Genomic DNA, 26506 nt, shown 5'->3' with positions numbered 1-26506 from the left:
CGCAGCGCAGCGGGTCTGGTGGAATACTGCGAGGCTGCACACACGACGCTCCGCTTCCGCAACGTTTTGAAACGCGCCTGGTGGGTTATGACGCAGGAGGAGGTCGCAGCGCGTCGCAGCGTCGCAGCGTCGCAGCTTTTTATCTCATAATGAGATAAAAAGTCATAATTATGAGATAAGAAAGTCGAAATAATGAGATAAAAAGTCATAATTATGAGATAAGAAGTGCGCATGCGCTGCCAACACATCCTCACTCCCAGGTCGGCCTATGTTGACGTTATGTCAAGTCCCCTGTGTCGGCTTTTTCCAACGCAAGGGGGGGCCCTTAGCGTCCATTTTCAGCTTTCCAGGATGTCCATATGCTTCTATGGACGCTCATGGAAGCACGGCATTCGTTTGTGTCGGCTGCCCTTAAAGGCAATGTGAGCGTCCATTCTCATTGGATAACGGAGAATTGTACACCCGGAAGTAAGTATTCCCCTTACTGTCGATTGATTTTACAATGATATCTGCATTACTCATCGACTAAAAAACACCAGATTATCCTTGTTAATTACACAACATTGATTGGTTTAAATTGTGTGCAATGCTTTTGTATTTTTCCCCTTCGATTCGGAGAAACAAATATTTTTTCGGAGTAAAGGATGGCAGAAGACACTACACTACCCAGAATCCCCAGCTATCATTTGGATTACACCATGTGCTCCGTTTGACGTCACGTGATCTTCAAATTTCTCCCTGTAGGAAAAAAAAACATGGCCGAACTTCGTTTTATTCTCGGTGGAAAATGCCTATTTTAAAGTTAGTTTGGCCATTAAAATGCGTTTTGATGTCATTTGATGCGAGAACTATGAGTTGTTATTTCAGATTATGTGTGCAGTGGATGTACATGATCTTTAGTTTGCTAGTTATTACGAAGATTACTTCAGGAAATTGCGTCCATAACGTTTTCATTGTTACCAAGGTGGTTGCTAGGGACGCTGCTATCGATATTATTTCTGTTATGTTGTGTAACTGTTTAATGGTGTTATCTTTATTGCTAACCCCTTCCCCGTCAATGTGTAGTGTTGGTCCACAGCGCAAACATATTAGTTTAACAAAATCCGCATCTAAAGATAGCCTACGTTATTTCCCCCTGTGCAATTCCAGTCTCACATCTCAGAGCACATCGTCATTAACAAATACCGGAAACAGACCGAAAAAATGTAAAGTCATCACATAACGGCATTGTAATACACGGTTCGGCTGCATTACATATTACATATCTGCTGTAGTTCTGTATTTATAGAGCCCTGATGAGAAGACTTCTAGACAAACATGAGGAACTGAAAACGTGACGTGGATCATAAATATATCAGCCATTAAACAACATCTTACATTTCTTTTCACACAATACGTCTCCTTGCAGTATCAACACTAATTCGGCTGACTTTTATATTTGATCCAATTGGTAGATAGGCTGTATTTACACCATAAAGGTGCACAGCTGATATAAAGGGACACCTAGTGGTTAAAGCATGTTATTGAATTTCATTATTTTTATTATTAGATATTAATAGGATCCCTATAAAGTATATTCATTACTCGTTATTCTCTACTAATAGTTAATTAAAGACTGTATATAATGACTATTTTGCACATCCCTTTCAAGATTTCAAGATTTTCAAGCAATTTTGTATGCTATCTGTTTAAATAATTTAATAATAATAATAATAATAATAATTCTATTAATACATGTGTGTATTTTGCATTTGTATCCTGTTTTTACACATAGTCAATCTAAGGGCAACACATGAATTTGTTTGTGTGTACATACAAATATATGTACTGAGAATATTTGGTACATCTTTGACATGTCTCAAACAGCTACAATTATATTTTCATTCATCACAGGTTAAAGTATATTATAATTCTGACAATTGCAATCAGTAGATATATTTCAATTTGTCCTGGAATGAAACAGGAAACAAATACACATTTCTGAAATATAAATTGTGACACTGCCCCAGGAAAGTTAATGATCCAGTTCATTGTTCATCAGTTGTCTGAGTGTGATATACAGGTTAACAGTTTCAAACACATCATTTGTTAATTTCAGATTATACTCTGACATTAGATCCACACAGATATGGAACACATCTTCATCACATGGGAAGTCCTTGAACACACACTCATCAAGGCAGACTTGAACTTTCTCCAGGTCCACGTGGTGCAAACAATCTCTGCCTCCATACGGATGAGGAACTGCATGCAATATGGAGGGACGTCCATGGGGTGATCGTGAGTTATAGACTTGACGGACTCTGTGATTGTTCCAAGTCAATACAACCTCATTAAGTTCTTCCTAGGAGGCAAATAATATTCAGTCAAATAGAATTTATAAAAATACTGGGCAGTGGTGATTACTGCCTTAGTCAAGTTTAGTCCTGACCCATGGTTTGTTATATTTGTGAGATGTGTCTTCTAGTTGTACTATGGTAGGTTGGCACAATCATATTAATACCTGTAAAATGTAAACTGCAGCAGTGCAACTAATGTTATATCTTAACAGCTATACAAATGTGGTGGATAAATCCAAAAATTAAAATTCTTAAATACCTACTTATTTGACACAGCTACTCTGAATACCCATATATTTTTGTTAGCCAGAAACAATAACTTATTATTCACTCTCTCCACGGAAAACAGGCAATTTCTATTTTACACATGGTCATTTGTGGCTCTTTATAAATATTCACCACATTCAACATTTATTTATTTCATAATGTGACAAGTACCTGTATTTAGTATTATTTGTAGAAAGCAGAACTGGATCAAGGACTTGTCCAAGAAGTTGTCTGAGAAGTAGCCATCTACACTCAGTAGAGGTTTCTCAATACTCAAATTTCTCCTCCTCGACTCCTCGGTCCTCCGGTAGTGACCCGGAAATGAATTTCAGCCCGCCATGTTGAAGGACATCTAATTTCTCTTAATGCACATCGAGGATCGAGCGTTGAGGAGGCTCTCTGGAGGAGCTCTAACCGAGGAGACACTGATGGATCCTCCACGGCTCCTCCGCGGATGCATTTCCGGGAACGGTGGAGGCGTTACGCACGGCCGGACTTATCTCAGCCAATGACAGCTCTGCATGCATCCCCTTGATATTATTTTATTAACTGCTTTCATCGCGACGCGATGTTTCCAGAGAGAACAGCTGTGAGGTCCATGCAGAAAGCAGAACAGTGTGTAAAATATATATCACTCAGTATAACAGGCCTACATTACTCTCTGTATTTGTGTGCTTTAGTTTAGTAGATATCTACAAACAAAGAGTCGATATTTTTCTAAGACCATTTAGTGCTTCACATAATAAAATACACAACGGCTGTAGCCTGATTATGCTTTAGGAGCTAGGTGTGTGTGTTGTAGCCTACAGTGTGTAGATGTGGCGGACAGACGGGTCTTAGTTGGTTTGGTGTCCTATGCTTACTTTTAATAGGCTACTTGTAAATACAACTTTTGGCCCGTAATTTCAATTCCACATTTCAGCGACCAGAGAGAGGGCTGGATATGTGATTTTGAGGCTATTTCAGTGAAACAAAGCTGTTTTGAACATTTGACAGATTTATGCTTACATTCTCTCAGAAAGTTACTGAAAGATACACTTTTGTGTTTAAAAGCTGACCACTGCATGAAGTACTCTGTTTGAGTAGATTTCAGCACACAGGGTCTCTACTGTAAACAGAAAAAACATAACATGTTTAAGTATCTAATAATATACTATCCACATAATATAGTAGTTAAACCCCTACCAAAAAAAACAACAACATTTAATAATTACATGATATTATAAAATAAAAATAAAAAGTACTTACCAGAGTTTTTCAAGATCAGATACCGGTCAAGAAAATGCATAGAGGAGGTATGGCACTGGCTCATTAGCCCTCTCACTCTTCTTAGAATGATCCTGTGCAATTTTTTTAAGTTGAACTCCTATCCCCTTATAAACCAAAATAACAATAGCCCTTAATTAACACTAATCATTTAAAAAAAAACTTACATCTAATTTAGAGAGGACAACTAAAAGTATAAGGTGACTGTTTTAAACTAATTCCACCACATATATATCTTATTTTAACCCTATAATGTATTTACTTTAAAGAGTCCTCTCCTGCTGATATTCAGGTGTGTGTCTGCATATGGTATCTCTGCTTTAATGAGTCCTTTGTCCAGGTGATTAACGATGCTTCTTTTGTCCCCCCACAGAGTGAAACTCTGCCCTTGCATTGATCTTCAGTAGACAAAGCCTTGTATGTCTGTAAATGAATATTTTAATTTACCCTCACACTGTTGATTCTATGTATTTTAAGTGTTTACAGCTTTTCTTTGTTCACAAGCCCTACAACTAAAGAGAACATCCTTAGTTATCACTATTAAAACCTAAATAAGATCTTTTTGAAATTAATATGAATACCCTCTTTGCAAACAGATACTTCCTTGTAGTTAACAGTTTCACAAAAACTTAAAAAGAAACATGAGGAGTCATCTGCAAAAAGTGAGTTTTTTTCACCAGTCAAACCTTTTTTTGTTGCATACAGCAAATTCTAATATTATACAACCTCACATAACTTAATATTGGGCTTCCTTATAGTTGTGTGAAGTAATTAAATAATAAAAAAGACAAAGATCATGGGGGCAATAGGATATTTTAAATTATTATTTCCCCTTTACGTATTTGAAAAAAAAAAGTGGCGGAAATGGGCTTCCATATGTTATCATCACACTTGAGAAACAGCCTTATCGTGGCTGTAGAACGGAACATAACTTAATTCCTGAATTTAAGGACGATGAATAGCGTAGTCCAGTGGTTCCCAACCTTTTTTCCCAAGAGCCCCCCCCCCACACACACACACACACACACACACACACACACACACACACACACACACACACACACACACACACACACACACACACACACACACACACACACACACACACACACACACACACACACACACACACACACACACACACACACACACACACCACACACACACACACACACACACACACACACAAGGGGGGGGGGGGTGTAATTCAAATGTAAAAGTCTCAAAAATGCTACAACTACTGTCACAAACTAGATGAATGTGAAGTATTTTGTTAAAGGAGGATGAAAGCGTAATTAAGGAGCACTATCGGAGTGACTTTGATGGTTATTGGACTCAGGATTAATTCATTTGGATTCCCGCTGTATGAAGAAATTAAAGGACGGCGCGGAAGTGGAAACAATTCAGAGGGATTAAACTGTTTAAAACACATGCTCAAAGTAAGCCGGATTTTGCCGATGTGTTTATGTGGATTCACAAGTCGTAAATAACTACGAAAATGGAGGAGACCGATCTGTTCGGAGCAACTGTGACAAATAATCCAACTGAAACCGGTGTAGGTACCAGATGTGTTCGGGGTACCAGATATGTTCGGGTGTATTTCCGTCGCACCCGTCATCCGTCATATCCGTCTACTCACCTCCCTCTGCTCCCAGCGCTCTGCTGCCACACACTGGCCGTCTGCGGAACTGCAGTCGGAGGAACTCGGTACAGCTTGTTATGTGTGTGTACTTGTGCACATAAATAATGTTTCTAATTATTTACAATTAAAAAATATATATATTCTGCGTTACTTTAGCCAACACTTTTATAAGGCCATGAGATTAGATAATTACGAAATGTGTAGATAGAATACATATCTTTCAGGTTGTTATTTTGTCATTGTTTTAATGTTTTATTTACCTTTTTAGTATTTTTTTTTAGTACAGAACAACATATCTATCCACATGTACAGGTACCAACAGCATCTGATTGTGTAGCATCCAACCAAGCTTTAAAAACATGTAGTGGTACTAGCTTGGTAATTTTCCATTCTTTTTGCAGACTGTTCCATGTTAGTGGAGCTGCACATCTAAAAGCTTTCTTCCATAAGACAGTCCTAGCACTTGGCACATTTAATAAAACCACAGCATGCGATCTCCGGCAATAAGTACTTTCAATTCGCAGAGAGATCAGGGAGCAGATGATCAGTGGGGCCTTGTTTTTACTGAATGATGTGTTTTTTTATGGGGAATTCAAATATGAGCTTATTTTTAGGATTTTCGGAGACTTTGCACACGTTTTCACAAACATGTTCACGCTAGGAGTACTTCCATTCGCTTCGTCTTGTTCTGTAGATGTGATTTGATGTGTCGTGTGCCAACTCCTCTCCAAAGTTCAGATACTATATAAAAATACTAAAAGGTAAATAAAACATTAAACAATGACAAAATAACAACCTGAAAGATATGTATTCTATCTACACATTTCGTAATTATCTAATCTCGTGGCCTTATAAAAGTGTTGGCTAAAGTAACACAGAATATATATTTTTTTAATTGTAAATAATTAGAAACATTATTTATGTGCACAAGTACACACACATAACAAGCTGTACCGAGTTCCTCCGGCTGCAGTTCCGCAGACGGCCGGTGTGTGGCAGCAGAGCGCTGGGAGCAGAGGGAGGTGAGTAGACGGATATGACGGATGACGGGGGGGACGGAAATACACCCGAACATATGTGGTACCCAGCATAGACATATAGGCTGAAGTCGAATAGTCCATTTAGCTTAGGAACCTTCCTAAAGGAGTGAAATGACCCGGAAGTCCCTCAGTGGCAGCCATGATAAGTGCCGTTCGAATTCTCTAGAATGATGAGAATGATAGGAAAGGAGGTTTCAAACTTCCTTTATAACCTCCTTTAGCTTAGGAACCACTGGACCTCCCTAACCGACAGGAGAAGCGAAAATGCTGCCCCACAATGCCTTGCAGCCGCAGCATTTGCCGTCACTCAACAGTCGGCCGTTCACGGAAACAACCGATTATGACCGAGAAATGATATCATGAAAGTTACGGTGCTTATTAAGCTTTTTAAAACATAGGTGGTAAGTTGCCAAAGTGCTTTGTTTTGAACGTTCATCAGTATTATACTCAAAAAGAGAAATATGAACGTTAGTTTTCACTGAAATTATCAAATAAAGTCAACATTTCAGTCTTTACTGGGCTGTGTGGGGTTTGTTCAACTTTTAAAAGATGTTTGAATGGTGATATACACAGTGATAGATGTTAAGGACTAACGTTTATAATAAATACATCTGTATTGATTTTAGATCTTTAGTTCATACAATCATACGTATTGGGATCATTTGTATTAATGTGGACCGGAGGGAGAGGGTGACGAGCATAAGTTTCACTTTCCTTTTTTATTTCAATTCCAACTTTGGTCATGAAGAATATGTTTCTCTGTTGTCCACGTTCATAAAGCAAAGCAGCAGCATCAGAGCACGGTGCAGAGTCTCTAGATGAGTTCACAGCAGTCCCTCGTTCTTATTAAACATCCATGTTGTAGTCCGCTGTATAGAAAACTGTGGTTTCCATAGTTTCCCCACAGCAGCAGACGCAGAAAATGACGTCCGCTGGCGCATCATAAACACGTCGGATAGTGAAAGTGCATTCGGATTCTCTAAAGTACCGCAGTCTCTTCTCCTAAATCCTTTTTAATTCTCCTATCCACTATCCCTTAACCCCGTGACGTTTCACTCAGAGGTCAAGGAATAGACGATAGGGTTAGAACTTAGGAGCTGATTTTTAAACTATCCGACTGCAGCCATAAAGAGTAGACGCCGCATTGGCTGCTGGGGCGCAAGAAATACGGCCGCCATCTTGGACCGGTCATCCTACAGACATTCTACCCAGAGACAGCAGAGGTTTCAAGATGCCAGAGCACTGTGCAGCATATTGCTGTGCAAATCGGCGGACGATTGCGAACAGGGGTCGGGGATTACTTTTCACAAGTAAGATTCAACATTATAATTGGTTGTATTTTGTAAATAGAATATTATTGTACTGTATTGATGTCCGCCAGCGAAATCGTAGCCAGCAAACATTATGTTCATGGCCAACTGAGACGTTATAAATCGCTGCTGTAACAAGTGAATGTCCCCGTTGTGGGATGAATACAGTAAAATCTAATCTAATCTATCTAGGAAGAAGAAGGAAGAAAATAAGCTTGACCTCCTTCTTAAAATGTTTTTGTGTTGACTCTCAAATCTCCCGTTTTTATTTTGAAGGTTTCCCAAAGACAAAGATATGAGAAAGAAGTGGGAAGTTGCTTTGAGGAGGGAAGGGTTCACTGCAAGCGAGTCATCCGTGATTTGCAGTGAGCATTGTAAGCAGGACGAGTTTGACAGGACAGATTGTCCGACTCAGAGATGGTGTTATTCCCTCCATCTTCAGCTTCCCGGTTCACCTCCAAAGAGTAGGTGTATCATCATACGGTTATACAGAGAGGCAGAACTGCTCTTTCTTTTCAACATAACTTAAGTTACACATGATTTCTTCCAAGTGGTTTGGCTTGTTAAAAACATCTTGCATTATGATACAGGAATTTGCTGGCTTTGTGTTTACAGAAGTACCTGACTATGCCGGACTTTTGTGCAGCCTACGGATGCTCCAATTGCCGCTGTCTGCAAACAAGAACCCGTGGGATCACCACATATGTTTATGTTTGCTCAGTCTAATAAACCCATAACATGGTTGTGAAAGAATACCAAAGCTGAGGCTGGACGATGATTGATTGTTAGTGTGCCATGTGTCACTGTGTGTCTTATTGGTTTTGTGGTATACTGTATTTTATTTTATTGTGTGCAAGACACATTTAAAACAAATAACCTTGAACCTTGAAGCCCCATCTCTCCCCACCTGCTCCTGCTTCCTACATCCCCTCCACACCACACCAAGTTGTTCTTCTTAATAATAATAATACATTTATGTTGGGGGGCCGCCTTTCATAACACCCAAGGACACCTTACAGGGGCATAGGGGCAATATAGTGTAGTATATAGTGCCGCGCACATATACCATCAGGACGTTAGTGATGGGGTGCGGCGGCGGAGTGATAGGAGTGTATGCAAGCCCGCATCTAGGAGTGATCGATGTGTGTCACGGCTGTAGACATAGACATATAAAGAGTAGACGCCGCATTGGCTGCTGGGGCGCAAGAAATACGGCCGCCATCTTGGACCGGTCATCCTACCCATATTGTACAGACATTCTACCCATAGACAGCAGAGGTTTCAAGATGCCAGAGCACTGTGCAGCATATTGCTGTGCATATTGCTCTTACAAACAAGTAAGATTCAACATTATAATTGGTTGTATTTTGTAAATAGAATATTATTGTACTGTATTGATGTCCGCCAGCGAAATCGTAGCCAGCAAACATTATGTTCATGGCCAACTGAGACTTTATAAATCGCTGCTGTAACAAGTGAATTTCCCCGTTGTGGGATGAATAAAGTAAAATCTAATCTAATCTATCTAGGAAGAAGAAGGAAGAAAATAAGCTTGACCTCCTTCTTAAAATGTTTTTGTGTTGATTCTCAAATCTCCCGTTTTTATTTTGAAGGTTTCCCAATGACAAAGATATGAGGAAGAAGTGGGAAGTTGCTTTGAGGAGGGAAGGGTTCACTGCAAGCGAGTCATCCGTGATTTGCAGTGAGCATTTTAAGCAGGACGAGTTTGACAGGACAGATTGTCCGACTAAGAGATGGTGTTATTCCCTCCATCTCCAGCTTCCCGGTTCACCTCCAAAGAGTAGGTGTATCATCATAAGGTTATTAGCATTCATAAATGTAAATATTCTATTATCAATAACAGGGCAGGGTGGAATACCTGTGTGTGTGTGTGTGTGTGTGTGTGTGTGTGTGTGTGTGTGTGTGTGTGTGTGTGTGTGTGTGTGTGTGTGTGTGTGTGTGTGTGTGTGTGTGCGTGCGTGCGTGCGTGCGTGCGTGCGTGCGTGCGTGCGTGTCTTGTTTGCTGCCACTCATATTAAACACACTCACAAATAAACACATACACACACAATTGAAGACATGTTGAACATGCATTCCTGGCACACACACACACACACACACACACACACACACACACACACACACACACACACACACACACACACACACACACACACACACACACACACACACACACACACACACACGCATGATGCTGGCAGTGGCTTTGACAGGTGATGACTATAAGAAAGAATGTGGGCCATACTCTAGTTGTGTCAAAGTGTTGTGTGTGAAGTGAAACATCACTCAAACCATGTTCATCCCTCTTTCTACTGGGATCATAGCTATGTCTCGCCTGATTCTCCTACTGCTCTTAAGGCCAGACTCAATGAAGCTTTAGCAAGAGTGGAGAGTCTCGAGCGAGAGAGGAAGAATGCCATGGCTAGAGAAAAGAGGGCAGAGACCACAGTGAGGACTCTTTTGGGGGATTTGAGGGAAAAGAACCTCATTAATGAAGAACTCAAAGAGAGGCTTGATTTCTACTCAGGGAAGATTAAAGTAGCACTTTGAGATTCATGTACATCTTACTCTTACACTCTTTATTAAACTCCTTTGTTATTATATGAAGGGGACTTATTAATTTTTTCTCATACAATTTCAGATCTTCAAATAGACTTGAAGGCAAAGCAGGGCCATGAGTACTCAGAGGACCACAGAGAGCTTGCCCTCACACTCCATCTACATGGTCCAAAGGCATACAAATACCTCAGAGAGACTACAACAAAAAGGTAGTCTTAATGTTGTTCAATTTCATTTTTGGAAATTACGGTTGCAAGTACGTTAAATAGCTACTTCTCAATTTTTTTACAGGTGGCTGTGTTCGGTGGATGGCGAGCCTGGCCTGAACAAGATGATGCTGGATATGCTGGAGAGAAGATGCCAGGACGACCAGGCTAAATATGGATGTGTCACTCATGTTGGATGACATGGCCATCAGAAAACATGTGCAATATAATCCACATAACCAGTCAATGTCTGCTTTTGTAGACATGGGTGATGGAAACAATGAGACCGATGCTGCTACTGAGGCTCTTGTGTTCATGGTGGTTGGCCTACACGGACATTGGAAGGCTCCCATTGCATATTACCTGACGAAGTCTCTGTCACCTGAAACACAAAGGGTCCTAATCTAAATCTAAGATCTAATCTAATCTATCTAGAAAGAAGAAGGAAGAAAATAAGCTTGACCTCCTTCTTAAAATGTTTTTGTGTTGACTCTCAAATCTCCCGTTTTTATTTTGAAGGTTTCCCAAAGACAAAGATATGAGAAAGAGGTTCTCAGTCATGCTTTGGAGGAGCCGCATGCACGGGGCATTCGGGTGTCATGAGCAACTTTGTGTAAATATGGTTTGGGCGGGGTGGTGTCATGTTCTTGTGTTTAACTTGAACATTTACATTTTTTATATAGATGTAGAAGTACATTTTCATTTTTTATGACATAGATATTCATTTTTACTGATATATAACTTCTGTCTATGTATAATGTATTATTGTTTCTTCATTTTTCAATTTATTAAAATAGCTGAGTATAGGCCTACACAATATGCTTCTCTATCATATATAGACCATTAGTGTTTTTTTATGTGTGTGTGTGTATATATTATATATCGTGTGTCTTTTGCAAAATACCTATCATACATAACATAGGCTATCAAATACCAGAATATTCTATTGCTGTTAAGCCTACTATGAATATTAAAATACGCCGAATCATGTGTCCGGTATCATGCCTACATATATGACGTTTGCAGAACCCCCCCCCCCGTGAAAATCAGTTTTGTATTCAGCGAGTTATGATTGATTACATGCGCTGACACTTCATTGCGCCTGCCAGACAGATTACACTGAGTGGAGCGGGTGACCGGTCCAAGATGGCGGCCCCACGGCTCGTCAGCGCCAATAGGCAGTAGCGGTCGATGCGGCGTCTACTCTTTATATGTCTATGGCTGTAGACCTGTCAAGCAATAAAGATGCATCATACAAAGGGCTACGGATACCTCATTATTCTCCATGACCTGCGGTCAACTATATAGCCTAAAGGACTATTACATGGTGTCAGAAGTCGGTCCAGTTCGTCACTTTGCCGGAGCTAAACAGATGAAAGTTTTGTTAGCCTAAAGCTAACAGGTGCGGTCCCCAGAGAGCGGGAGTCGCAATTTTTTTGGAAGAAAGAAAAAAGAGAGATGGATCGATTCGAATTACCATCTCCACTGGTACTCAGTGGCAACTTGGGAGAAAACTGGCGACGATGGGAACAACGCTTCCAAATCTACATGACCGCGAGTGGTGCAGACGGTAAGGACAGGAAGATTAAAGTGGCCATACTGCTGCATGCACTAGGAGAGGAGGCTCTTGAAGTTTACAACACGCTAGACATCGCACATGGTGAAGATGAAGGTGAAGAAGAAGATGAACAGACTGTTAAGGATATTCTAGCAGCATTCAGAGCCTATTGTCTGCCTAAGAAGAACACAGTGTTTGAGAGACATCAGTTTTGGGCACATCCTATGTCAGGTAACACCACGATTGAGAAATATGTGACAGAGCTCAAGCAAAAGAGCAAGGATTGTGAATTTCATACCACAGAAAATGACATGATCAGAGACAAGATTGTGTTTAGTATGAATGACCAGAGACTGAAAGAGAGACTTTTAAGAGAACCTAATCTCACATTAGAAAGGGCCATAGACACCTGCAGAGCTGCTGAGACGGCCAAAGTTCAAATGCTAGCTATGAATGCAGCAGCCCAGGAGATGTCTGTACTTGCAGTGCACAAGAACAGTCGACAAGGACAAAAGACACGCACACTGCCTGTACAACGTACACAAGACATGGGACAAAGGCATGAAACATGCACACAATGTGGTAAATCACACCAGCCAAGACAGTGTCCAGCATACGGAGTATCCTGCCGTAATTGTGGAAAACAGAATCACTATGCAACAATGTGTAGGTCAGCTAAAGCCCAACATCACAAGACAGTACATGATGTTTCTCCGGAAATAGACACCCTATATGTTGGGACAGTGAACATTGATCAGCTAAAGTCTAAAGCTGACAAGTCGTGGCATTCTAATGTAAATGTTGACTGCATGTGTGTGAAGTTTAAGTTGGACACAGGAGCAGAGGCCAACGTCCTGCCACTGAAAGTATTCACAGCGATGACCCGAAAAGCCAGACGTGAAAGAAGAACACACCTCAAACTGCAGCCTACAAAGACAGTGCTGGTGGTGTAGTATATAGTGCCGCGCACATATATACCATCAGGACGTTAGTGATGGGGTGCGGCGGCGGAGTGATAGGAGTGTATGCAAGCCCGCATCTAGGAGTGATCGATGTGTGTCACGGCTGTAGACCTGTCAAGCAATAAAGATGCATCATACAAAGGGCTACGGATACCTCATTATTCTCCATGACCTGCGGTCAACTATATAGCCTAAAGGACTATTACATATAGGGAACAATTTAAACAGTGGATTTTGTGATATATCAGCCGGGGTGAGTCAAGACAAACCACAAATGGACTACAGGAGGATATATGGTACAGTTTATATTATTCTTGGTCTTTTTTCAATAACATATTTCAAAGGTTCTGGATTTGTTTACAAATCTAGAAACTAAATACAAAACTAGGATGATATGAAGATCTCATGTCAAAAATAATTGTGATAAATTAGACAGAACTGGCCTGTCTGTGAGCACATTTTATGTTGGTTTGGTTCTTCTGATAAAGGTGTGAATATCTAAATAATATACCAACATATGCTATTGTCATTAGTTGTGTCCCTGTTCTTCAAGCTAAGGCATTGCTCAATTAACAACTCTTGGTTTACAGAGTGGTAACATGAGACCGATTTTTATATATAAAATATAAATGTATTTTAATTTTATAATTTATTTATAATTTATTTTAAATATTGACAATATAATAAAATAAATGGAAATATATACACCGGCAAATATTTAATATAAATACCTTGTGTGTGTGTATAGCTATTGCTTTATCTGATTAATGTTATTTTCATATGAAAGTCCATGATTATAAGTATGCAGTATAATAACTACATCTTTGATGTTTATAAAAAACCAAACCGTTTGAAAATCGGTTGAAAATTGAGCAAGCTATGGTTATTTAAATAGTAAACCATAATGTTATGAATGAGAGCACTGCCTGTAGCAAGATGGCGGCCAAGTGGCAACGTCGGTCTCCATTGGCCAGCAGCGCGTGTGAGCCATCTAGTGTTTATATATATATCTATGGTTCAACCGATCTGAATCGCTTCCTGAAGCAGTCACGTGGTATCGACAGGCAGCGAGGCTTCGTTTGTCATCGGTGACGTCACTGGCCCAAAACGATACAAGCCTCGGTACGTGCTTCACAAAAAGCTTCGGGGATTACTCGACACACGCTCCGAAGCCTCGGCGCAATACATAACATCACTACAAATTAGCTTCGGACACAGTTCATTATTGTTATACCGTTTGGCGTTTGAATCTTATTCATACTTTTTATTGTGAATAGTTGTTACAGCCAGGAGCTACCATGGCGAGCCGCGTCTCTTTACACTCGCAGCTCACCTCCATCATGGAAACATTGGCCATGTCCGTCCTGAAGCAGGTCTGTAAACTGGTGGATGAAGACTATGCGGAGCTCCGTGTGGGGTTGTCTCAGCTCCTGGCGGCTAATTCAGCCCTGGAAGAGAAAGTCAACAGTCTGGAGTGCGAGCTGGCCACTATGAGAAGCGAAGCTCCTGTGTTGTGTAATCGCAGTGTAGGCGTGCAAACTGTCTGCCATAAGGACGGGGACGCTCAGGGTACTTATGTTTTGTACTGAAAATAGCTCAGATAAGAACATACATCTTATGCATTGTTTACTGATGTGTCTTCCGTGTCTTACTTTTATGGTTTGACTTTCCAGTGTCTGGGTCGCCCATCATAGAGCGGATCTTTGGAAAAGATTGGTGTATGAATCTGTGGAAAGACACAGACCCATGCAGTCTGGGGGGAGACTCACCAAAGTGCTCTGACGTAAGTGGGTGATTCAATTCAAAAGCTTTATTAGTATGACCATATTTACATACAGTATTGAAAGCTATGTATAGTTGTAACATCTATACAAAAATACATACAAATAAACAAATGAACAGTTATAAACAAACTGCTAAGAACATGTTTTTTTGTTGTTGTTTTTTTACAAGGAATACAGATTCATTTCATTCATAGAATACATGAATACAAAATAGAATATGATATATATACATATGATGTAAGACCTGGTTTATCTGCTCATTCCGGTTCCCTCAGACTGTGGCAGGCAGAGACAAACTGTCCTGCAACAATGCAGCTCTCTTTATATTCCCCGAGAAGTATTTTTAGTTTTTCATTTTCATTTTTAAATATTTGAGGATGTTTATGGTTGAGTTTTGGGAAGAATTGTTTCCGTACCGGTTCAAAAGTTGAACATTGTTGCCCCTTTCACACCAGCGCCTTTTCAGCTCCGGCTCGGAGCTAGAGCCTGAAAAGCGCCGGGTTTTCCTGTTCACACCGCAGCGGCGCCGGCTCTTAGCTCCGGAATCCGGTTCACTTCCAGCTCCAACAAATTGTCGGTCCAGAGCATAGACTGTATATATAAAGGTCCAGAGGCAAGAGCTTTGGAGCTAAGAGGCGACGTCGCTTACGTCTCTCTCACGTCGAGGCGTGCAGGAAACTAAACCCACCCCCCTGAACATGGGTCGACTGTCATGCCTGCCTACAAGCAGTAGTGCTTATAAACACACTTTATAAAGTCAGGCAACACTAACCAGGCTTCGTGTGATTCTGTTTATTTGTGCCTTACTTTGACCATCCGTTCACTGTTATCGATCATTGTGGAGAGACGCAGACGTGTTGTTTTGTATTATTGCAGCTATCGGATGCAAGTAGTCAGTTTAGCTTCGGTTGCTATGCTAACATCACCCGTTTTATACCAGAGAAACTTTCATAACAGCTTTGTGATACCAAACAGTGTCAATTCAGACTGACACACATTCACTAACGGCCCGTCTACACTACAGCGTCGAAAGCTCCAATCTGCTCCAATCTGCCCATTCACTTTCAATGGGGTGACGTCACGTAGCCGCGCTTTTTCGCCGAACTGAATTGTGGGTAGCAGAGCGAGGCGTCTCAGGCGACAGAAGTCGAACAATGTTCAACTTCTGTCGCCTGAGACGCCGGAGTAGCCAGCGCCAGCCAATCAAATCCCGTTTCCCAAAATCTGACAGCTGAAGCCGTAGCCAATCAAACCGCGTCTAAGCTGGGAGAGATATCCCGCCGTTCATTTCTATATTTCAAAAAAAGTCGGAGGAGAAACTAATTATCGCCGTAGCGAATCACCCGGTTTTGTATGACCAGACCCTCTTCACCTACCGGGATACAAACCGGAGGAACCAGGCATGGAGGGAGGTGACAGAGACAGTGGGGGAAACTGGTAGGTTTTCGCCTGTTTGGGGAGTTTATATATATATTGCTCGCATAAAATCCCCGGGGGTTTTTGCTTTGTATGTCGGGGGCGGGAGATTCATGTGATTGGTTGTTGGCCGTGTTGCTTGAATAAAATCCCCAAGCTCCAGACACGCCCAGCTCCAAGCTATTTTTGGAGCTGTAGTGTGGACGCTCAGTTAGGCTAACAGAGCGTCCACACTACAGCTTTTTTTTTATTCATTCATTCATTTTTTTATTTATTATTTAGAAATGAACGGTGGGATATCTCTCCCAGCTTAGACGCGGTTTGATTGGCTACGGCTTCAGCTGTCAGATTTTGGGAAACGGGATTTGATTGGCTGGCGCTGGCTACTCCGGCGTCTCAGGCGACAGAAGTTGAACATTGTTCAACTTCTGTCGCCTGAGACGGACCGCTCTGCTACCCACAATTCAGTTCGGCGAAAAAGCGCAGCTACGTGACGTCACCCCATTGAAAGTGAATGGGCAGATTGGAGCTTTCGACGCTGTCGACGCTGTAGTGTAGACGGGCCGTAAGGGGAACTGGGGATATGCATCAGCTGCTTGTGTGAGTCGGACAGTGAATACTTTAGAGCGGCCGCTGCAGTGTGAGCTAACCGGGAGCTAACGGGAGAATAAACTCCTGTGGAAGAGCTGCACTGCAGCGGTCGGTAAATGCTGCAGAAACACATTAATAAACAATGAACCACGGCACTCTGGAGCAAAGCATAAGGTTGGAGAAGTTGTTATTCAATTTATTCTGGCTTCGTGTGATTAAAAGCAACACGATCATCGACCCGACGCTGTTGTTGTTGTTGTTGTGAGCGCCGTAATGGCTGCCGTTTGGGAGCAAATCAGCGATGTAAACGGTGACGTCATGACGCAGCAGGGGCAGCTCTGGGGCGCCAGTGGGCGGTGTGCACAGAGCGGGAGCTGAAAAGGGAAACCGGTGCTGAACCAGAAAAGCTCCTGCTCGGAGCTAGAAACTGAAAAGCGCTGGTGTGAAAGCCGCATGTGTGAGGAAGTGCTGCTCTGTCTCCACAGCAGTTCCTCCACACTGTTGGCATGATCGCTCCTCTTTTGGCAGCCATGTTTTCTTGTACCTGCCTGTTTCTATGGCCAGGCTGTGAGCACTCAGTCTGTACTTTGTCAACAACTTCCTGTGTTTAACATCAGTCACTGTGCTCAGGTAGGCTGTCACACTGTCTTTTTAGGGCCAGATAGCATTGCATTTTACTTTGTGTTTGGGATTTAGTGTTCCAATAAGCGAGGTCGTTTTGTTATCATTTGGTTGATTCTAATAGATGTGGGCTCAGCCTGGACCTGATCACAATTTGAACCGGTTTGTGAACAGAGTGTCAGGACCAGCTGAGAGAGGGGACTCTTGTTCATCTCTTGATGCTGCAGGGCTTTGTGGTGGTAGGAGTGGGGGTCACTTTCTTTTAGATGTAGCCGATATTTAATTGATCGTTTCTGGATTTTTATTAATAATGGAAATGTGCCTAATTCCGCTCTGCAGGCGTTGTTAGTTGTTCTCCTGTGAACCTGTAGGATGCGTTTGCAAAACTCATTGTGAGCATTTTCTATTGGATGATTTTCCCATTTGTCAAATGTTTGGTTTGTTTGTGGGCCCCACACTTCGCTTCCATAGAGTAGGATGGGTTGTATTACTGATTGAAGTAATTTAAGCCGAATTTGAATGTGGATTTGTCTTTTTATTTCATAAAATGCCCTGCATGCTTTCTCTCTGTTCCTTGACAGCTTGATTAAAGCTTCCAGTGGAACTTATTTTCAGGCCTTAATAATTATATTCTGAGCAATTTTCTATTGTCTGTGTCCCAATTGTAAAGTCAATATTGTTTGCCTGACATCTGGATCTTTTTTGAAATATCATTGTTTTTGTCTTTTTTATGTTAATTGCCATGGCCCAGGTCTGACAGTAACCTTCGAGTATATTTAAACTCTGTTGAAGTCCTTCTTTTGTCGGGCTTAACAGGATTACATAATCTGCATACAGCAGGAATTTGATCTCTGTTTTGTGAAGTGTGAGCCCAGGGGCCTGTACTACGAAGCTGGTTCAACCTAACCTGGATATGTTTGAGTTAGCCGGTTGGCCTAACCCAAAACATACGGGTTATCAAGTGGATCGCTCAAACCAGCCGTGTCCTATCTAGTTAGGTGCGCGTTCACATGAAAGGGGTGGTATCTGGAGCATTCGACCAATCACAAACATGGAGAAGCATACTGACAGCGCAGCGTCATACTTCCTGAATGAAAAGTGAACTTTAATACTAGACATATGAAGAAGTTAAACTTTAAACATCCATGACTCAAACACTTTATCCAGGATAAAAGCCACATAGCTGCACCTGCAAGGTGAACACAGCTGGTAAAAGAAAAAAGTGTTTGAATGCGTACATTAACAGGTTTATGATATCACTGCCCCGTCTAAAACACGAGTGGATCTGACTTTAATTACATTTGTCTCGAGTGTTTCGTCAACTTAATGTGTTGCTTAAAATAATACTTCTGCATACAGTATGTGACACTGGGAGTGTTGAATGGCCAGATACGGCTCAGCTGACTCAGATAAGGAAATATATGATACATTATGAAGTGATATGCCGCGGACTCATAGGCGGCGCATGAGGCGCAGGTTCGGGAAGGCTAAATCACTTTTTTTTTACCTGACGCTGCTCGCCTCCGGCGTCTATAGAAAAGAGATCAACTCAGTGAAAGCACCGCCTGCTGACCAATCAGAGCTCAGTGTGCGGAGTTTAAATCTATCAAGTCATATTACAGGATAAAGGAAATACAGTTTAAACTGCTGTATGCAGAGAAGACGCCGACGTGTCGCACTTATCATTCATATCACATTCAATCATCATCGATCATATAATATCATAGCCTATATTATCTTCTTATCTGAGTCAGCTGAGCCGTATCTGGTCGTGCAACACTCACAGTGTCACATACTGTAGGCCAGGGCTATTCAACTTCATTAGCAAGTGGGCCAAATAGGAAAATCACAGGGGGTTTGTGGGCCACACAATACTTTGTCAAGGAATCACTACAAATAACTCTTGCTTACAGTAGTGTTAATAGATACTAATACATTAAATGAACTAGTCAAGTGCATCCCTTTTTTTACTTTAATTGTATCAACATAAATCATTACAGAAAGCAACCAGTCCATAAAAAGTAGGAAAGCTTCGGTTACAAGGCTTGACACAAAAGTGCAAAATGTTGCATCTTTAAAACTAAGGAGACATGAGGTTTTTTCCCCAACAGTTCCATGTCCACTAATGTACAAAACAAGATGAATATAATACAACAGTATTCATCACATTAACAGTAAGTAGCCCTGTGTATAATATCCTCAACACTTCCAAGCATACATAAGGTAATTTGAAGACAACACAAGTCCATCAAATGTAATACTAAATGCAAATAGAGAACATAGTAAAACAATAGCCATCAGACTCACAATAACATTCATATCTTGGAAACATTTTTACAATTTTTGAAACAGTAAGTAGGCTTGTTTGAATGACCATAAAAACTGATCTGCATACATACCATGCATCAGACTTCTGTCATGTTTAGCCTGTTTGAGTCAGTGAGAGAAATTACACTGCCTTGATTTAGCTATTTCAGCATAGTTTGGCTCATAAGTGGTAAGAGCAATCCTGAGACACTCATGCAACTTCTCATTGGTCATGGAGCAGCGTGCCCTTGTTTTGATGGCATTCATATGAGAAAAGCTAGACTCACAAGTATAGGTAGATCCAAACATTGTCAGTATAAGCAAGGCCACCTTCCTCATTGTGGGGTACTGATACTGGCTAACATGGTTAGACCAAAAGTCCACTACACCCTCAGACTGCAGGAGCTGTTTTAAAGCAAAGGAAGACTGCACATCAACCAGCTCCATCTGAAAGAGGCTCTCATCAATGCAAGATATTACCTCTTTTACTTTTACACAGAAGTCTGCATCAGGCTTGATGGAAAACGGGTCACGGGCAAACTGCAATACCTCAATTGGAATGCTGAAGCCTTGGAATCTGTCAGTAAAGTTATCAGTCAATGTTGTCATGAAGTCTGTCATGACTGGCGTTATGTTTGCTCCAGGTGATGTGGTCATAAATGCAGGGAGTTTTGGGAAGTGCAGCAGTTTTGTCGTCATTAGGTCTGTTTTGAAGATCGTTAGCTTTGTCTTGAAGGCACAAAGTCTTTCAACCAAATCAGCGATAGACTTTTCGCGACCCTGCAGTTCGCAATTCAAAGTGTTCAAGTGTCCAAAAATGTCACACAGAAAGTAAACATCTGCCATAAACTGTTCATCTAACATGCGCTCCAAGAGGTTTGGAGCTCGTTTGTAGCTCGTGTGTGCTTACTCGTGCGAAGGAAAGACACAATCTCCTGGCGGAGTTCACAGAAACGATCCAGGACCTTTCCTTTGCTGAGCCATCGGACATCGTTATGGACGAGTAAGTCCGTGTGTTCAGCAAACGTGTCAGCAAGCAGCTGACGGAACAGGCGGTGTTGTAGGCTGGAGGTTGAGCGAATGAAATTCACAATGTTCATGACAGTGTCCATGGTGTTTTTCAAATCACCACTGAGCTTTGCACACAACACAGATTGATGAATAATACAGTGTAAATACTGCATGTGTGGGGCTATGGCAGATAGACGCGCCACCAGCCCCTGCACTCTGCCGATCATAGCTGGAGCGCCATCAGTGACCAACAGGCACACTTTTTTTAAATCCAGTAGACGTTCGTTAAAAAACGAGACTATCTTTTGAAAGATAACCTCACCTGTAATGTGTCCCTCCAACGGAATAATCCCCAGAAGTTCTTCCCTAAAGCGAACTCCATCGAAAAACCTCACATAGATGCACAGCTGGGCCATGTCAGTACAGTCAGTTGATTCGTCCACAGCGATTGATATAAACTCTGCTTTTCGAAGGTTTTCCAAAAGCTTCCCCGACACATCCTTTGCAAGTAGTTCCACTGTGCGAAGTGTTGTTGTCTCTGAGAGAGGTACTTTTTTAATGGCTGAAGTGACGCTGTCTTTACTTTTTGGTCAATAACCACTTCATCGATGACAGCAAGCATGCAATCTTTAACGGTCTCCGCGTCGGTAAAGGGCCTCTTCTGTCTGGTGTCCAGGCTACTCGCAGGGATGCTATCGTAGCTCTCTCTTGTTCCGTGCAGCGACTAAAAGCCACTTGACTCCGTTCAAATGATGCTAGCAGTCCCTGTACTTTCCTTCTCCGTTCCTCTGAGCCCACGGGAAAACTGGCAGAAAACGAGCCGTGATTTGAGTTGTAGTGTCGCTTTACGTTGTATTCTTTCATCACGGATATACTTTCGTTGCACAATAAACACACCGGTTTATTACTTGTTGCGGCTGGCAAAGTAAATACATATTTGTCAGTCCATTCATTCTGGAATTGGCAATTTTCCGAATCAACTTTACGTTTCTTGGGCTTGGAGAGAGACATCTTGAAGCTGTTACTCGCTGGCCCGCAAACCTAGTGTGTAACGTGAGTTTGACTGAGCCAATGACAAGTGCGGACACAGTGCAGGGTTTTTTTTTTTTTTAATGAGCAGAGCGCGGCAGGCAAAATAACGGATTCAAAATAATTCAAATGAATGGAAAAACCAGCGTTTTCGTCGGATGTAGTGCTATTACACATATGCCATTTTGATTTGCAGGCAACCTCTTGGAGGCCAGAAAAAAGTTCTGAAGGGCCTGATTCGGCCCGTGGGCCGCTAGTTGAATAGGCCTGCTGTAGGCTATGCAGAAGTATTATTTTAAGCAACACATTAGGTTGACGAAACACTCAACTCAAATGTAATTAAAGTCAGATCCACTCGTGTCTTAGATGGGGCAGTGATATCATAAAACTGTTACGCTTTCAAACACTCGTAGTTTATTTATTTTTTAACCAGTTGTTCTGTATTCACCTTGCAGGTGGCTTGTATCCTGGATTATTATGTTTAAGTCATGGATGACTAATATTAGACAAATATGAACTTTAAAGTTCATATTTGTCTAATATTAGTTTACTTTTCATTAATGAAGTATGACGCTGCGCTGTCAGTACACTTGTCCCTGTTTGTGATTGGTCAAATGTTGCTAACCCCACCCCTTTCACGTGAACGCGCTCTCAGCTGGTGAGAGAAGCCCTGGCTTGATTTACCGAGTTGATATTAACCAGCGTCGAGATCTCGTTTGTTAGGGTTAGTTTAGATAACTCAAACATATCCAGGGTTTGAACTGGCTTCGTAGTACAGGGCACAGGTGGCTGCATAGCAGTGCTAATGTCAAAGACACAAACATTATACATTATATTTTTATTTTACCAGGATGCAGTGACACAAATATTTGGGAAGGCTTAGCCTTCCCTAGCCTACAGCACCCGCCGCCCCTGCGCGGACTGTACTTAATGTTACTCTGATCCGGTTACTAAATGTTGTGGCAGATATTTAAGTAAGCTTTCTTAACGCTAATATTATAATAGTCAGATTGCTCTGAAGATGGGAGGTGATATTCTATTAATGTTCACATTCACACAGTCGGTGATTTTTGCCGGCCGTCTTTCCTGCAACGGCAGCTTTTCTGTATTTCCTTTCTCCTGTAATATGACTTGATCGCTTTAAACTCTGCACACTGAGCTCTGATTGGTCAGCAGGCAGTGCTTTCACTGAGTTGATCTCTTAGCCTGCAATCTAACCTGCTCCGGGGCAGTATAGCCGCACAGCATAAGTTACCATGGAGATCTGCCTGCTAAAAAGAGAACCAGCTTCGTTGGACCGGAAACCCCGAGTTTTCCCTGAAGTTAGCCGGCTAAGCGAAAATCCTGCTTCGTAGTATACCCCCCAGGTGCTGTGGCCAGTTCGTTAATGTAGAATAGATGTTGAACAGGGCCGGTGATAAACAGCATCCTTGTCTTACTCCCCGTTCTTGAGAAATGAAGGTGGTTCTTTGTGTCCGATCTTGATGCTGCACATGTTGTTTGTGTACATAGATTTGATTAGGTCAAATGTTTTTCCCCCTATACCGCTTTGAAGTAGTTTGTTGAATAGACCAACATGCCAAATCGAGTCAAATGCTTTTTGGAAATCAATTAAACAGGCAAATATTTTGCTTTTTATTTTGATTAACATATTTGTCAATTAGGGTGTGTGATTCAATGAGTAGCATGAAGCTGCGGCGTCGCAGACTGCAGTTTCTGGACCCTTCTTCTCTTTTTTAATGGCGGATCGCAAACAGCTTTAATACAGGCAGGAGACATTAATATGAACGACAACGCACATGTGAGTGCGAGTAATGTGAAGTGCTTTTAAAGTTGTATTTGTTCAACATTAATAACAATTCCCGTGTCTTGAAATGAAGTGTGATTAGCTAACGTTAACTATGATAGTCTTAAGGCAATACAAACAATCACCTGTTAGCTTATGATAGCTTCTAACCGTATTAAAGGCACTAAAAACAATTATTCGTTAACTATTGCTTTCCGCAAAAAAAAAAAAATGTTAGCATATTTGATTTTTTGTTTAATGAAACTGTAGCTTGATTTTGGCAAGCTCAACTTGGTGTCCTACATTAATTGTTGATGTAATCACTAATTACACTAAGTGTGTGAGTAATGTGAATCGTGTTGTTAGTTTAAAGTTAACAGCAATACAAGCAACACGTGCTATGTGAGTCTGACAGGGAAACAGTAATCTGTTAGCCTAGCCCTAGGCCCTATGATGACTCGCTGCAAAACCAACTGTTAGCCTTTTTGTTTATTTGTTTAATGAAACTGTATGTTATGGTTATGTTACTTAGCAGAGGCTTTTATTTAAAGTGACTCTCAAAAAAAATAAAAGACCCATAATTAACATTAGAATATCAATACAAATAGTTACATAGTCAGTTAAATTACTTATTACATTTTTAACAGGGTAATTAGTCATCTGTAACCTACTACATTTCAAAAGTAAACTTCCCAACCCTGATCATTAATTATAGTCAGCTAATTAATTAAACTTCAAAGGATGACAAAAGCATGTCAATATGATCTGTCTGTCCACTACATTAAATCAGCAGTAGCCTAAGTTCTGTCGTCAGTGTAATGCATATTTAATAGTCATTGTATTACTATTTGAATTCATTGTAAATAATCTTAACTGTGCTGACTGCCTGTTTACTCCACACTACGTGTTATCAGACAGTCTCATCATTTTGACATGTTTTGTAATATTGCATGTGGTGTTTTAGTCAGTTATTATGTCGGCCTATTCTGTAGGTTAGAATCTGTCGTGTCAGAATCTAACAATTAGGCCTAATTTATGTCTGTCTGTGAAATTATTTCAAAATGTTCAGTTTGACCAATTAGGCTCTCTCTCTTTTTCAAGATGCATATTACAATCCGAGAGGGGAGATCCTTGCCCCACTTACAGCGATGTACTACATGCTGCAAAGACTTTCACTGCCCGTTATGTGCCTCAAATGTGTTCCACCCAGCCAAATTGAGCAAGGTCCAAGCCCATTTAGAGAGCCACTTCAACCGTGCAGTTCTCCATGAAGGTAACGTTTGAAAACATTCTCTTGTGAAATGCAAATGGAGTTGCAATGTGTCTGCTTTAAAAGCAGCCTGAATGTTATGATCAGTTCCATTTGAGCAATACATCAAAACAAGTCCTTCTATGATTTGTTTGTGGTGGTGACCAGTTACTTGATTCAGATGTTCGGTATTCATAATTTACACTTTAAAATAATATGATCACAAAATAATAATACTACAATTCTATGTTCTTATTTTTAAGGGTATACCATTCACAGATGTGCATTAAATTGCCGACCACAATGTCATTTCCACTGCTTCTACTGCCAGTCAACGCTGATGCGCAAACCAGACTTCATCAAACACCTGGCTTTGTGCAAGGCAAAGCACACTGCCATAACCGCCATCATCCCAGATCCAGCAACCCCCATCATCCCAGATCCAGCAACCCCCATCATCCCAGATCCAGCAACCGCCATCATCCCAGATCCAGCAACCGCCATCATCCCAGATCCAGCAACCCCCATCATCCCAGATCCAGCAACCCCCATCATCCCAGAGGGAAAGATAAAAAGGGTCCATGTAGTGCCTGTACTGAAGAAGAAATGTCCCATATGCCATGTTCTCATAAATAAAAATCTTTTTAAAAAGCACATGGAAAGAAAGCACTCTGCCAAACAAAAGGACATAACCGCATGTTCACACCTACAGAGTGAATGCATAGATCCTGAAAATAGAGTCGATGCTGTCCACAAAGCCTTCCATGGAACAAGTGTTCCTCTGCATGTTCAGAATAAAGTATCAAATTGATTAACTAAATATTATTGACTTACAAATGATCTACCCAATTACACATCCGAAAAGGCGTGGGAAGAAGTTTACCACCCCTTCTCCCAAAAACTAAATTAACATTTTTGTTTTCTTTTAACAAAATATACATCTAAATGTATGTCTACATACAATATACAATTACAATTATAAATAGATTATATACAGTTGCAAGAAAAAGTATGTGAACCCTTTGGATTCTCCACACATAGCATTGTGTTTCATTTCCAATTAGCTCTTGAAGAAGTCTTTAGCCTAGGGGTTCACATACTTTTTCCACTCTGCACTGTGAATGTTTACATGGTGTGTTCAATAAAAACATGAAAACATATAATTGTATGTGTGTGGTGTTAGTTTAAGCAGACTGTGTTTGTCTATTGTTGTGACTTAGATGAAGATCAGAACACATTTTATGACCAATTTATGCAGAAATCCAGGTAATTCCACTTTTTCTTGCAACTGTAATTCTTACTACTATATATATATACTCAATACTAATATTCCAAGTTCCAGGGGCGTGGGTTTGAATGGAAAAATAAGGACATACAGTGGGGGAAAAAGTATTTAGTCATTCACCAATTGTGCAAGTTCTCCCACTTAAAAATATGAGAGGCCTGTAATGTTCATCATACCTCAACTATGAAAGACAGAATGAGAAAAAAAATCCAGAAAATCACATGTCTGATTTTTAAAGAATTTATTTGCAAATTATG

The 26506-nt window shown here is 41.0% G+C and overlaps 1 protein-coding gene and 1 long non-coding RNA gene across 2 annotated transcripts; both read left to right on the top strand.

Moving 5' to 3' along the window:
- Positions 1-10210: 10210 nt before the first annotated feature.
- LOC139434248 (uncharacterized) lies at positions 10211-11148 on the top strand. The gene is made up of 2 exons (XR_011643624.1): positions 10211-10653; positions 10736-11148. It is a non-coding gene; the product is annotated as an uncharacterized lncRNA (long non-coding RNA).
- A 3320-nt stretch (positions 11149-14468) lies between these two features.
- Positions 14469-26093, top strand: LOC117450680 (uncharacterized). Its single transcript, XM_034088587.2, has 4 exons — positions 14469-14739; positions 14844-14953; positions 24817-24988; positions 25228-26093. The coding sequence occupies exons 1-4, from the start codon at positions 14469-14471 to the stop codon at positions 25773-25775; spliced, it is 1101 nt and encodes a 366-aa protein (XP_033944478.2). The 3' UTR covers positions 25776-26093.
- The last annotated feature ends 413 nt before the right edge of the window (positions 26094-26506 follow it).

Source organism: Pseudochaenichthys georgianus, chromosome 8 (genome assembly GCF_902827115.2).
Source record: "Pseudochaenichthys georgianus chromosome 8, fPseGeo1.2, whole genome shotgun sequence".
Classification (NCBI taxonomy): domain Eukaryota; kingdom Metazoa; phylum Chordata; class Actinopteri; order Perciformes; family Channichthyidae; genus Pseudochaenichthys; species Pseudochaenichthys georgianus.
The sequence above is the reverse complement of the archived record's forward strand: the minus strand, read 5'-3'. Positions and strand labels throughout refer to the sequence as shown.